Source organism: Salvelinus sp. IW2-2015, unplaced genomic scaffold, assembly GCF_002910315.2.
Source record: "Salvelinus sp. IW2-2015 unplaced genomic scaffold, ASM291031v2 Un_scaffold1251, whole genome shotgun sequence".
Lineage (NCBI taxonomy): Eukaryota > Metazoa > Chordata > Actinopteri > Salmoniformes > Salmonidae > Salvelinus > Salvelinus sp. IW2-2015.
In genome coordinates, this window is record NW_019942799.1 from 322241 (window position 1) to 333242 (window position 11002).

Here is an 11002-nt window from a genome sequence, read left to right on the forward strand (position 1 = left end):
CTGTCTGTCTGGCTCGCTCGCTCTGTCTCTCTGGCTCGCTCTCTGGCTGTCTCTCTGGCTGTCTCTCTGGCTGTCTCTCTGGCTCGCTCTCTGGCTCGCTCTCTGGCTCGCTCTCTGTCTTCTGGCTGGCTCTCTGGCTCGCTCTCTGTCGCTCTCTCTGTCTCGCTCTCTGTCTCTCTGGTTCGCTCTCTGTCTCTCTGGTTCGCTCTCTGTCTCTCTGGTTCGCTCTCTGTCTCTTCTGGCTCGCTCTCTGTCTTTCTGGCTCGCTCTCTGTTCTCTGGTTCGCTCTCTGTCTCTCTGGTTCGCTCTCTGTCTCTTCTGTCGCGCTCTCTGTCTCTCTGTCGCGCTCTCTGTCTCTCTGTTCGCTCGCTCTCTGTCTCTCTGTTCGCTCGCTCTCTGTCTCTCTGGTTCGCTCGCTCTCTGTCTCTCTGGTTCGCTCGCTCTCTGTCTCTCTGGTTCGCTCCTCTCTGCTCTCTGGTCGCTCGCTCTCTGTCTCTCTGGTTCGCTCGCTCTCTGTCTCTCTGGTTCGCTCGCTCTCTGTCTCTCTGGTTCGCTCGCTCCTGTCTCTCTGGTTCGCTCTCTCTCTCTGTCTCTCTGGTTCGCTCTCTCTCTCTCTGTCTCTCTGGTTCGCTCTCTCTCTCTCTGTCTCTCTGGTCGCTTCTCTCTCTCTGTCTCTCTGGTTCGCCTCTCTCTCTGTGTCTCTGTCGCTTCGCTCTCTGTCTCTCTGGTCGCTCGCTCTCTGTCTCTCTGGTTCGCTCGCTCTCTGTCTCTCTGGTTCGCTCGCTCTCTGTCTCTCTGGTCTCGCTCTCTGTCTCGCTCTCTGTCTCGCCTCTGGCTCGCTCTCTGTCTCGCTCTCTGGCTCGCTCTCTGGCTCGCTCTCTGGCTCGCTCTCTGGCTCGCTCTCTGGCTCGCTCTCTGGTTCGCTCGCCTCTGTCTTCTGGTTCGCCGCTCTCTTTCTGGCTCTCTGGCTCGCTTTCTGGCTCTCTGTCTCGCTCTCTGTCTCGCTCTCTGTCTTTCTGGCTGCTCTCTGTCTCTCTGGGTCGCTCTCTGGCTCGCTCTCTGGCTGTCTCTCTGTCTTTCTGGCTGGCTCTCTGTCTCGCTCCTGTCTCGCTCTCTGTCTCGCTCTCTGTCTCGCTCTCTGTCTCGCTCTCTGTCTCTGGTTCGCTCTCTCTCTCTGTCTCTCTGGTTCGCTCTGTCTCTCTGTCTCTCTGGTTTGCTCCTCTCTGTCTCTCTGGTTCGCTCTCTCTCTGTCTCTCTGGTTCGCTTTCTCTCTGTCTCGCTCTCTGTCTCTCTGGCTCGCTCTCTGTCTTTCTGGCTGTCTCTCTGTCTCTGGGTCGCTCTCTGTCTCTCTGGCTCGCTCTCTGTCTCGCTCTCTGTCTCGCTCTCTGTCTCGCTCTCTGTCTCGCTCTCTGTCTCGCTCTCTGGCTCGCTCTCTGGCTCGCTCTCTGGCTCGCTCCTGGCTCGCTCTCTGGCTCGCTCCTTGGCTCTTGGCTCGCTCTCTGTCTCTCTGGTTCGCTCGCTCTCTGTCTCGCTCTCTGTCTCGCTCTCTGTCTCGCTCTCTGTCTCGCTCTCTGTCTCGCTCTCTGGCTCTCTGTCTCGCTCTCTGGCTCTCTGGCTCGCTCTCTGGTTCGCTCGCTCCTGTCTCTCTGGTTCGCTCGCTCTCTGTCTCTCTGGTTTCGCTCGCTCTCTGTCTCTCTGGTTCGCTCGCTCTCTGTCTCTCTGGTTCGCTCGCTCTCTGTCTCCTGGGTTCGCTCTCTCTCGTCTCTCTGGTTCGCTCTCTCTCTGTCTCTCTGGTTCGCTCTCTCTCTGTCTCTCTGGTTCGCTCTCTCTCTGTCTCTCTGGCTCGCTCTCTGTCTCTCTGGCTCGCTCGCTCTCTGTCTCGCTCTCTGTCTCGCTCTCTGTCTCGCTCTCTGGTCGCTCGCTCTCGTCTCGCTCTCTGTCTCGCTCTCTGTCTCGCGCTCTGTCTCGCGCTCTGTCTCGCGCTCTGTCTCGCCCTCTGTCTCGCGCTCTGTCTCGCGCTCTGTCTCGCGCTCTGTCTCGCGCTCTGTCTCGCGCTCTGTCTCCCTTCGCTTGCGCTCTGTCTCGCTCTCTGCCTCTGGTCGCTCGCTCTCTGTCTCTCTGGTTCGGCTCGCTCTCTGTCTCTCTGGTTCGCTCGCTCTCTGTCTCGCTCTCTGTCGCCTCTCTGTCTCGCTCTCTGTCTCGCTCTCTGTCTCGCTCTCTGGCTCGCTCTCTGGCGCTCTCTGTCTCGCTCTGTCTCTCTGGCTCGCTCTCGTCTCTCTGGTTCGCTCGCTCTCTGTCTCTCTGGTTCGCTCCTCTCTGTCTCGCTCTCTGACTCTCTCTCTGTCTCTATGTCTCGCTCTCTGTCTCTTCTCTGTCTCTCTGGCTCGCTGGCTCGCTCTCTGTCTCTCTGGGTCGCTATCTGGCTAGCTGGCTCGCTCTCGTCTCTCTGGGTCGCTCTCTGTCTCTTCTCTCTCTTGTCTCGTTCTCTCTCTTCTCGCTTCTCTCTCTGTCTCGTTCTCTCTCTGTCTCGTTCTCTCTCTGTCTCGTTTCTCTCTCTGTCTCGTTCTCTCTCTGTCTCGCTCTCTGTCTCTCTGTCTCGCTCTCTGTCTCTCTGGTTCGCTGTCTCTCTGTCTCGCTCTCTGTCTCTCTGTCTCGCTTTCTGTCTCTCTGGCTCGCTTTCTGTCTTCTCTGCTCGCTCTCTGTCTCGCTCTCTGTCTCGCTCTCTGTCTCGCTCTCTGTCTCGCTCTCTGTCTCGCTCTCTGTCTCGCTCTCTGTCTCGCGCTCTGTCTCGCTCTCTGTCTCGCTCTCGTCTCTCTGGTTCGCTCGCTCTCTGTCTCTCTGGTCGCTCTCTCTCTCTGTCTCTCTGGTTCGCTCTCTCTCTCGTCTCTCTGGTTCGCTCGCTCTCTGTCTCTCTGGTCGCTCTCTCTCTGGTTCGCTTTCTCTCTGTCTCGCTCTCTGTCTCTCTGGCTCGCTCTCTGTCTTTCTGGCTGTCTCTCTGTCTCTGGGTCGCTCTCTGTCTCTGTCTTGCTCTCTGTCTCTCTGGCTCGCTCTCTGTCTCGCTCTCTGTCTCGCTCTCTGTCTCTCTCTCTGGCTCGCTCTCTGTCTCTCTGGGTCGCTCTCTGGGTCGCTCTCTGGCTCGCTCTCTGTCTTTCTGGTTCACTCGCCTCTGTCTCTCTGGTTCGCTCTCTGTCTCGCTCTCGTCTCTCTGGCTCGCTCTCTGTCTAAATTATATTTTGTTTTAACACTTTTTTGGTTACTACATGATTCCATATGTGTTATTTCATAGTTTTGATGTCTTCACTATTATTCTACAATGTAGAAATAAAGTAAAACCCTTAAATGAGTAGGCGTGTCCAAACTTTTGACTGGTACTGTATATATATATATTTTTTTWAATCTGTATTTAACTAGACAAGTCAGTTAAGAACTAAGTCTTATTTACAATGATGGCCTACCAAAAGGCCTCCTGCGGGGACAGGGGCTGGGATTAAAAATATAGGACAAAACACACATCACGACGAGACCACAACACGCCATAGAGACCAAAGACAACGCCATAGCATGGCAGCTACACATGACAACACAGCATGGTTGCAACACCACATGACAACAACATGGTTGCAGCACCACATGACAACAACATGGTAGCAGCACAACATGGCAGCAGCACAACAGTTGTTTAGAAACAGCCTCGTCCTCCTCCTCAGTATTGTATCTAACAGACTGAAGAGAGGAGCAGGGCCCTTCTACATAGCAGCAGAGCGAGATGGAGAGAGAGAGCCTGAGGCATAGTTATATTTACTATCCGCTAGGAATGAAAGAGGGGAAAAAATGCAGGAGGAGAGAAGAGGGTTGCCATGGCAACCGAAATATGGCTGCTCTTCAAAAACCTTGAATGTAAGTGGTGGTGTTTCTTTCTCTCCATCTCTTTCTCCATCTCTTTCGGTTTGCAGATATAGCAGATCTGTGTTTAGGGATTGATGTGGCAATAGCCTGGTGTTAGCCTGCCTCAGGTTATATGTGTATTTCTGTGCATATGGTGCAGAGAGGCTGAGAAATATGGGTTACCAGCAGCCCCCTTGGCTAGTAAGGGTTTAGCCAGCGAGGTGAAGTAAATCTAGCTAAAATAGTTACTTTGCCAAATGTGTGTGTGTTGTGAGTTCTCATAAAACCACTGCATCAGAAAATGAATTTCTGATCGGACACGTTCAGATAGTATCTCGCCGTTTCTTTCCGTCTCGTTCGTACAAAACACGACCCCGGTGAGGACAGTTGGTGCCAGAAATCGATCAGTTATTTACCAGGGAGAACAGAGTTGCAGCAGTACTGTAGGCCTGTAGGGGAACACCCCTCCTTTAAAAGGCAAGCGGCTCAAGTTGTTTAATCTCACCCAATGATATGGCTGATTATCGTATTCCATAACTCCCCCCCTCTCAGATGGCTGTAGTATTGGGACAAAGAACCTTTGACATATCTGAGAGCATAAACAGTTTAGCGTAATCAATTAGATCTGTTCTCAGTACTGTTTTGTAAGGCATGGTGTCTGGCTGGGCCCTGGAGAGGCTTGTATTAGCTAAAGGAGATGAGGGTATGGCAGGGTCCCGAGTTTCTGCAGGAAAGACGAGGGTCTACTTCTGGCAGTCAGGTCATGTGACAGTTTTGTTTGAACCAATCCCCTGCCTCCCCTGGATTATATACGGAACAAAAATAGAAGCGCAACATGCAACAATTTCATCGATTTTTACTGAGTTACAGTTTTAGGAAATCAGTCAATTAAAAGAAATAAATTAGGCCCTAATCTATGGATTTCACGACTTGGAATACAGATGTGCATCTGTTGGTCACAGACACCTTTACAAAAAAAAAAAATGGAGCTCACAGTGGTCCACAGGATCTCGTCACTGTATTTTTGTGCATTCAAATGTTCATCGATTAAAATGCATTCTCTAAAACGATGTTGGTAGAGAAATCAACATTTTAATTCTCTGGCAACAGCTCTGGTGGATATTCCTGCAGTCAGCATGCCAATTGCACGCTCCTCAACCTGACACATCTGTGGCATTGTGTTGTGACAAAACTGCACGTTATAGATTGGCCTTTTTAAAAAATTGTCCCCAGCACAAGGTGCACCTGTGTAATCATCGTGCTGTTTAATCAGCTTCTTGATATGCCACACCTGTCAGGTGGATGGATTATTTTGGCAAAGGAAAAATGCTCACTAACAGGGATGGAAACAAATTTGTGCACAAAATTTGAGCGAGAGTTATTGTGCGTATGGAACATTTCTGTGATCTATTATTACAGCTCATGAAACATGGGACCAACACTTTACATGTTGCGTTTTCTTTTTTGTTCAGTGTATGTCATTGGTTGGATGGAGCCTCATTTGAACTCATTAATCTGTTTACGATTATTACTCTTCTCACGGAAGTGCACTCATTCATTCCTCTTCATGGATTGGAAAGGAAAGGACTGGTGAAAGAAGGAATGCGAAGCCAGTGGAAACTCCCTGTAGCCCATACCTACACCAAGCCAATGATTTTAAATTCATGAGGTGGGAGTGAGCAAGTACTACTTTATGGAAACTGTGAGGGTAGTCTAACTAGTTGGTCGTACAGCAGTAGGATTTCATAGTAACCCCAAACCGTTCTATGCTTTGTAGTTGACCATGGGGGTGAAACGAGCCACTGTGTGAATGGATACTGCAGTGCAGGCTGAGTTGAATGGAGCTCTGGGTGGTTCTGGTGGGGGTGTCTGTCTGAGGAGGAGAACATGGCTGTGGCGATCTGACAATCATCTGGTTCCTTCTGGTGGAAGCTGTTGTCGTAGCTGTTTGTGTTAAAGAACGACACTGTTGAAACGGATCTCACTGGATTCCCCTTCACTCTGGCACTCACAACACAACTCCCTCCCTCGCTCACTCTCTGTCTCGCTCGCTCGCTCGCCCTCTGTCTCGCCCTCTGGCTCTCCCTCTGGCACTCCCTCTGGCTCACTCTCTGTCTGTCTGGCTCGCTCGCTCTCTGGCTCGCTCTGTCTGTCTGTCCGGCTCGCTCTGTCTGTCCGGCTCGCTCTGTCTGCCTGGCTCGCTCTGTCTGTCTGGCTCGCTCGCTCTCTGGCTCGCTCTGTCTGTCTGTCGGCTCGCTCTTTCTGTCCGGCTCGTCTCGTGGGTCTGTCTTGTCGGCTCGCTCTGTCTGTCTGCGCTCGCTCTGTCTGTCCTGTCTGGCTGTCTGCTTCTGTCTGTCTGGCTCGCTCTGTCTGTCTGGCTCGCTCTGTCTGTCTGGCTCGCTCTGTCTGTCTGGCTCGCTCGCTCCTGTCCTCTCTGGCTCGCTCTCTGGCTGTCTCTCTGGCTGTCTCTCTGGCTGTCTCTCTGGCTCGCTCTCTGGCTCGCTCTCTGGCTCGCTCTCTGTCTTCTGGCTGGCTCTCTGGCTCGCTCTCTGTCGCTCTCTCTGTCTCGCTCTCTGTCTCTCTGGTTCGCTCTCTGTCTCTCTGGTTCGCTCTCTGTCTCTCTGGTTCGCTCTCTGTCTCTCTGGCTCGCTCTCTGTCTTTCTGGCTCGCTCTCTGTTCTCTGGTTCGCTCTCTGTCTCTCTGGTTCGCTCTCTGTCTCTCTGTCGCGCCTCTCTGTCTCTCTGTCCCGCTCTCTGTCTCTCTGGTTCGCTCGTTCTCTGTCTCTCTGGTTCGCTCGCTCTCTGTCTCTCTGGTTCGCTCGCTCTCTGTCTCTCTGGTTCGCTCGCTCTCTGTCTCTCTGGTTCGCTGTCTCTGTCCTCTCTGGTTCGCTCGCTCTCTGTCTCTCTGGTTCGCTCGCTCTCTGTCTCTCTGGTTCGCTCGCTCGTCTGTCTCTGTTTCGCTCTCTGTCTCTCTGGTTCGCTCTCTCTCTCTGTCTCTCTGGTTCGCTCTCTCTCTCTCTGTCTCTCTGGTTCGCTCTCTCTCTCTCTGTCTCTCTGGTTCGCTCTCTCTCTCTGTCTCTCTGGTTCGCTCTCTCTCTCTGTGTCTCTGGTTCGCTCGCTCTCTGTCTCTCTGGTTCGCTCGCTCTCTGTCTCTCTGGTTCGCTCGCTCTGTCTCTGGTTCGTGCTCTCTGTCTCTCTGTCTCGCTCTCTGTCTCGCTCTCTGTCTCGCTCTCTGGCTCGCTCTCTGTCTCGCTCTCTGGCTCGCTCTCTGGCTCGCTCTCTGGCTCGCTCTCTGGCTCGCTCTCTGGCTCGCTCTCTGGTTCGCTCGTCTCTGTCTCTCTGGTTCGCTCGCTCTCTTTCTGGCTCTCTGGCTCGCTTTCTGGCTCTCTGTCTGGCTCTCTGTCTCGCTCTCTGTCTTTCTGGCTGGCTCTCTGTCTCTCTGGGTCGCTCTCTGGCTCGCTCTCTGGCTGTCTCTCTGTCTTTCTGGCTGGCTCTCTGTCTCGCTCTCTGTCTCGCTCTCTGTCTCGCTCTCTGTCTCGCTCTTGTCTCGCTCTCTGTCTCTGGTTCGCTCTCTCTTTTCTGTCTCTCTGGTTCGCTCTGTCTCTCTGTCTCTCTGGTTTGCTCTCTCTCTGTCTCTCTGGTTCGCTCTCTCTCTGTCTCTCTGGTTCGCTTTCTCTCTGTCTCGCTCTCTGTCTCTCTGGCTCGCTCTCTGTTTTTTCTGCTGTCTCTCTGTCTCTGGGTCGCTCTCTGTCTCTCTGGCTCGCTCTCTGTCTCGCTCTCTGTCTCGCTCTCTGTCTCGCTCTCTGTCTCGCTTCTGTCTCGCTCTCTGTCTCGCTCTCTGGCTCGCTCTCTGGCTCGCTCTCTGGCTCGCTCTCTGGCGCTCTCTGGCTCTCTGGCTCGCTCTCTGTCTCTCTGGTTCGCTCGCTCTCTGTCTCGCTCTCTGTCTCGCTCTCTGTCTCGCTCTCTGTCTCGCTCTCTGTCTCGCTCTCTGGCTCTCTGTCTCGCTCTCTGGCTCTCTGGCTCGCTCTCTGGTTCGCTCGCTCTCTGTCTCTCTGGTTCGCTCGCTCTCTGTCTCTCTGGTTCGCTCGCTCTCTGTCTCTCTGGTTCGCTCGCTCTCTGTTCTTCTGGTTCGCTCGCTCTCTGTCTCTCTGGTTCGCTCTCTCTCTGTCTCTCTGGTTCGCTCTCTCTCTGTCTCTCTGGTTGCTCTCTCTCTGTCTCTCTGGTTCGCTCTCTCTCTGTCTCTCTGGCTCGCTCTCTGTCTCTCTGGCTCGCTCGTCTCTGTCTCGCTCTCTGTCTCGCTCTCTGTCTCGCTCTCTGGCTCGCTCGTTCTGTCTCGCTCTCTGTCTCGCTCTCTGTCTCGCGCTCTTGTCTCGCGCTCTGTCTCTGCGCTCTGTCTGCGCTCTGTCTCGGCTCTGTCTCGCGCTCTGTCTCGCGCTCTGTCTCGCGCTCTGTCTCGCGCTCTGTTGCGCTCTGTCTCGCTCTCTGTCGCTCTGGTTCGCTCGCTCTCTGTCTCTCTGGTTCGCTCGCTCTCTGTCTCTCTGGTTCGCTCGCTCTCTGTCTCGCTCTCTGGTCGTCGCTCTCCTGTCTCGCTCTCTGTCTCGCTCTGTCTCGCTCTCTGGCTGCTCTCTGGCTGCTCTCTGTCTCGCTCTGTCTCTCTGGCTCGCTCTCTGTCTCTCTGGTTCGCTGCTCTCTGTCTCTCTGGTTCGCTCTCCTCTGTCTCGCTCTCTGACTCTCTCTCTGTCTCTATGTCTCGCTCTCTGTCTCTCCCTGTCTCTCTGGCTCGCTGGCTCGCTCTCTGTCTCTGGGTCGCTTCTGGCTAGCTGGCTCGCTCTCTGTCTCTCTGGGTCGCTCTCTGTCTCGTTCTCTCTCTGTCTCGTTCTTCTCTCTGTCTCGTTCTCTCTCTGTCTCGTCTCTCTCTGTCTCGTTCTCTCTCTGTCTCGTTCTCTGCTCTCGTCTCGTTCTCTCTCTGTCTCGCTCTCTGTCTCTCTGTCTCGCTCTCTGTCTCTCTGGTTCGCTGTCTCTCTGTCTCGCTCTCTGTCTCTCTGTCTCGCTTTCTGTCTCTCTGGCTCGCTTTCTGTCTCTCTGGCTCGCTCTCTGTCTCGCTCTCTGTCTCGCTCTCTGTCTCGCTCTCTGTCTCGTCTCTGTCTCGCTCTCTGTCTCGCTCTCTGTCTCGCTCTCTGTCTCGCTCTCTGTCTCGCTCTCTGTCTCTCTGGTTCGCTCGCTCTCTGTCTCTCTGGTTCGCTCTCTCTCTCTGTCTCTCTGGTTCGCTCTCTCTCTCTGTCTCTTCTGGTTCGTCGCTCTCTGTCTCTCTGGTTCGCTCTCTCTCTGGTTCGCTTTCTCTCTGTCTCGCTCTCTGTCTCTCTGGCTCGCTCTCTGTCTTTCTGGCTGTCTCTCTGTCTCTGGGTCGCTCTCTGTCTCTGTCTTGCTCTCTGTCTCTCTGGCTCGCTCTCTGTCTCGCTCTCTGTCTCGCTCTGTCTCTCTCTCTGGCTCGCTCTCTGTCTCTCTGGGTCGCTCTCTGGGTCGCTCTCTGGCTCGCTCTCTGTCTTTCTGGTTCACTCGCTCTCTGTCTCTCTGGTTCGCTCTCTGTCTCGCTCTTCTGTCTCTCTGGCTCGCTCTCTGTCTCTCTGTCTCTTCTGGCTGTCTCTCTGTCTCTCTGGGTCGTCTCTGGCTCGCTCTCTGTCTCTCTGGCTGTCTCTCTGGGTCGCTCTCTGTCTCGCTCTCTGTCTCGCTCTCTGTCTCGCTCTCTGTCTCGCTCTCTGTCTCGCTCTCTCGCTCGCTGTCTCTCTGTCTCACTCTGTCTGGCTCTGTATACTATGCTCTCCAGTGATGTATTGAAGGTTTGATGCAATTTACACACTTTTGAAATGTTATTTTATGAATAGCATTTACACACCTATCCCGCTAAATTAGCGCACCTGTTGCACAGCACAGGGTGTCGGATGCATTTGCTGTTTGTTCTGGTTGTGTTTCGGATTATTTTGTGCCCAATAGAAATTAATGGTAAAAAACTTGTCATTTTGGAGTCACTTTTTTAGAAAATAATATGTTTCTTACACTTCTACATTACATGTGGATGCTACCATGATTATGGATAATCCTGAATAAATCGTGTATAATGATAAGTGACAAAGTTAGAGGCATAAATATCATACCCCTAAAACATGCTAACCTCTCACCATTACAATAACAGGGGAGATTAGCATGTTTTAGTGGTATGATATTTATGCCTCTAACTTTGTCACTTATCATTATACACGATTCATTCAGGATTATCCATAATCATGGTAGCATCCACATGTAATGTAGAAGTGTAAGAAACATATTATTTTCTAAAAAAGTGACTCCAAAATGACACAATACATTATTTTGTGCCCAATAAAAATGAATGGTAAACAACCAAAAGAAACAGCAAATGCATCAAACATATTTGTAGAGCCACAAGCTTGATGTAATCATTGCATGCCAGGGTTATGAGACCAAATGCAAAAATGTTGACTACTTTAATACACAGGTGAATTTGTCCCAATACTTTTGGTCCCCTAAAATGGGGAGGGGGGGGGGGAACTATGTATAAAAAATAGTTGTAATTTCTAAACCGTTAACACAATATGGATGAAAATACCCTCAAAGTTGACAGTCTGCACTTTCACCTAGTAGTCATTGTATCATTTCAAATCCTAAGTGCTGGACTACAGGGTCAAAACAAGTTCTTCTGGAGCTCACTGTATGTGTGTGTCCAGGTACAGGAGAGAGTGGTGCTAACAGTGGGTGTTCTATGTGTGTGTCCAGGTACAGGAGAGAGTGGTGCTAACAGTGGGTGTACTATTGTGTGTCAAGTACAGAGAAGATGGGTGCTAACAGAGTGGGTGTTCTATGTTTTTGTGGGTTGCGGACAACGAAGAAGTGGTGTTAACCGAGTGTGGGTGCTAGTCTGTGTGGTGTCACGCTACAGGAAGAGAGTGGTGCTAACTGAGCGGTGTTCTAATTGTGTGTCCCGGTTTACAGAGAGAGTGGTGCTACACGGGTTTTCCCTATGTGTGTGTCCAGTAAAGGAGAGAGGTGAGTAGTACATTCAATCAACAGAAATGAGGAAGCAGATCATCCCAAACGGTGGCCGG

At 52.3% G+C, this 11002-nt stretch overlaps 2 protein-coding genes across 2 annotated transcripts; both read right to left on the bottom strand.

Annotated features, from left to right (window-relative positions):
• Positions 1-394: 394 nt before the first annotated feature.
• LOC139024250 (uncharacterized) lies at positions 395-6866 on the bottom strand (the record flags this gene model as incomplete). Its single annotated transcript, XM_070438861.1, has 3 exons — positions 395-463; positions 2704-2748; positions 6804-6866. Coding segments are annotated over 3 exons (177 nt in total), but the record flags the coding sequence as incomplete, so codon positions are not given.
• A 302-nt stretch (positions 6867-7168) lies between these two features.
• Positions 7169-8848, bottom strand: LOC139024251 (U1 small nuclear ribonucleoprotein 70 kDa-like; the record flags this gene model as incomplete). The annotated part of the gene is made up of 2 exons (XM_070438862.1): positions 7169-7222; positions 8669-8848. Coding segments are annotated over 2 exons (234 nt in total), but the record flags the coding sequence as incomplete, so codon positions are not given.
• Positions 8849-11002: the final 2154 nt, after the last annotated feature.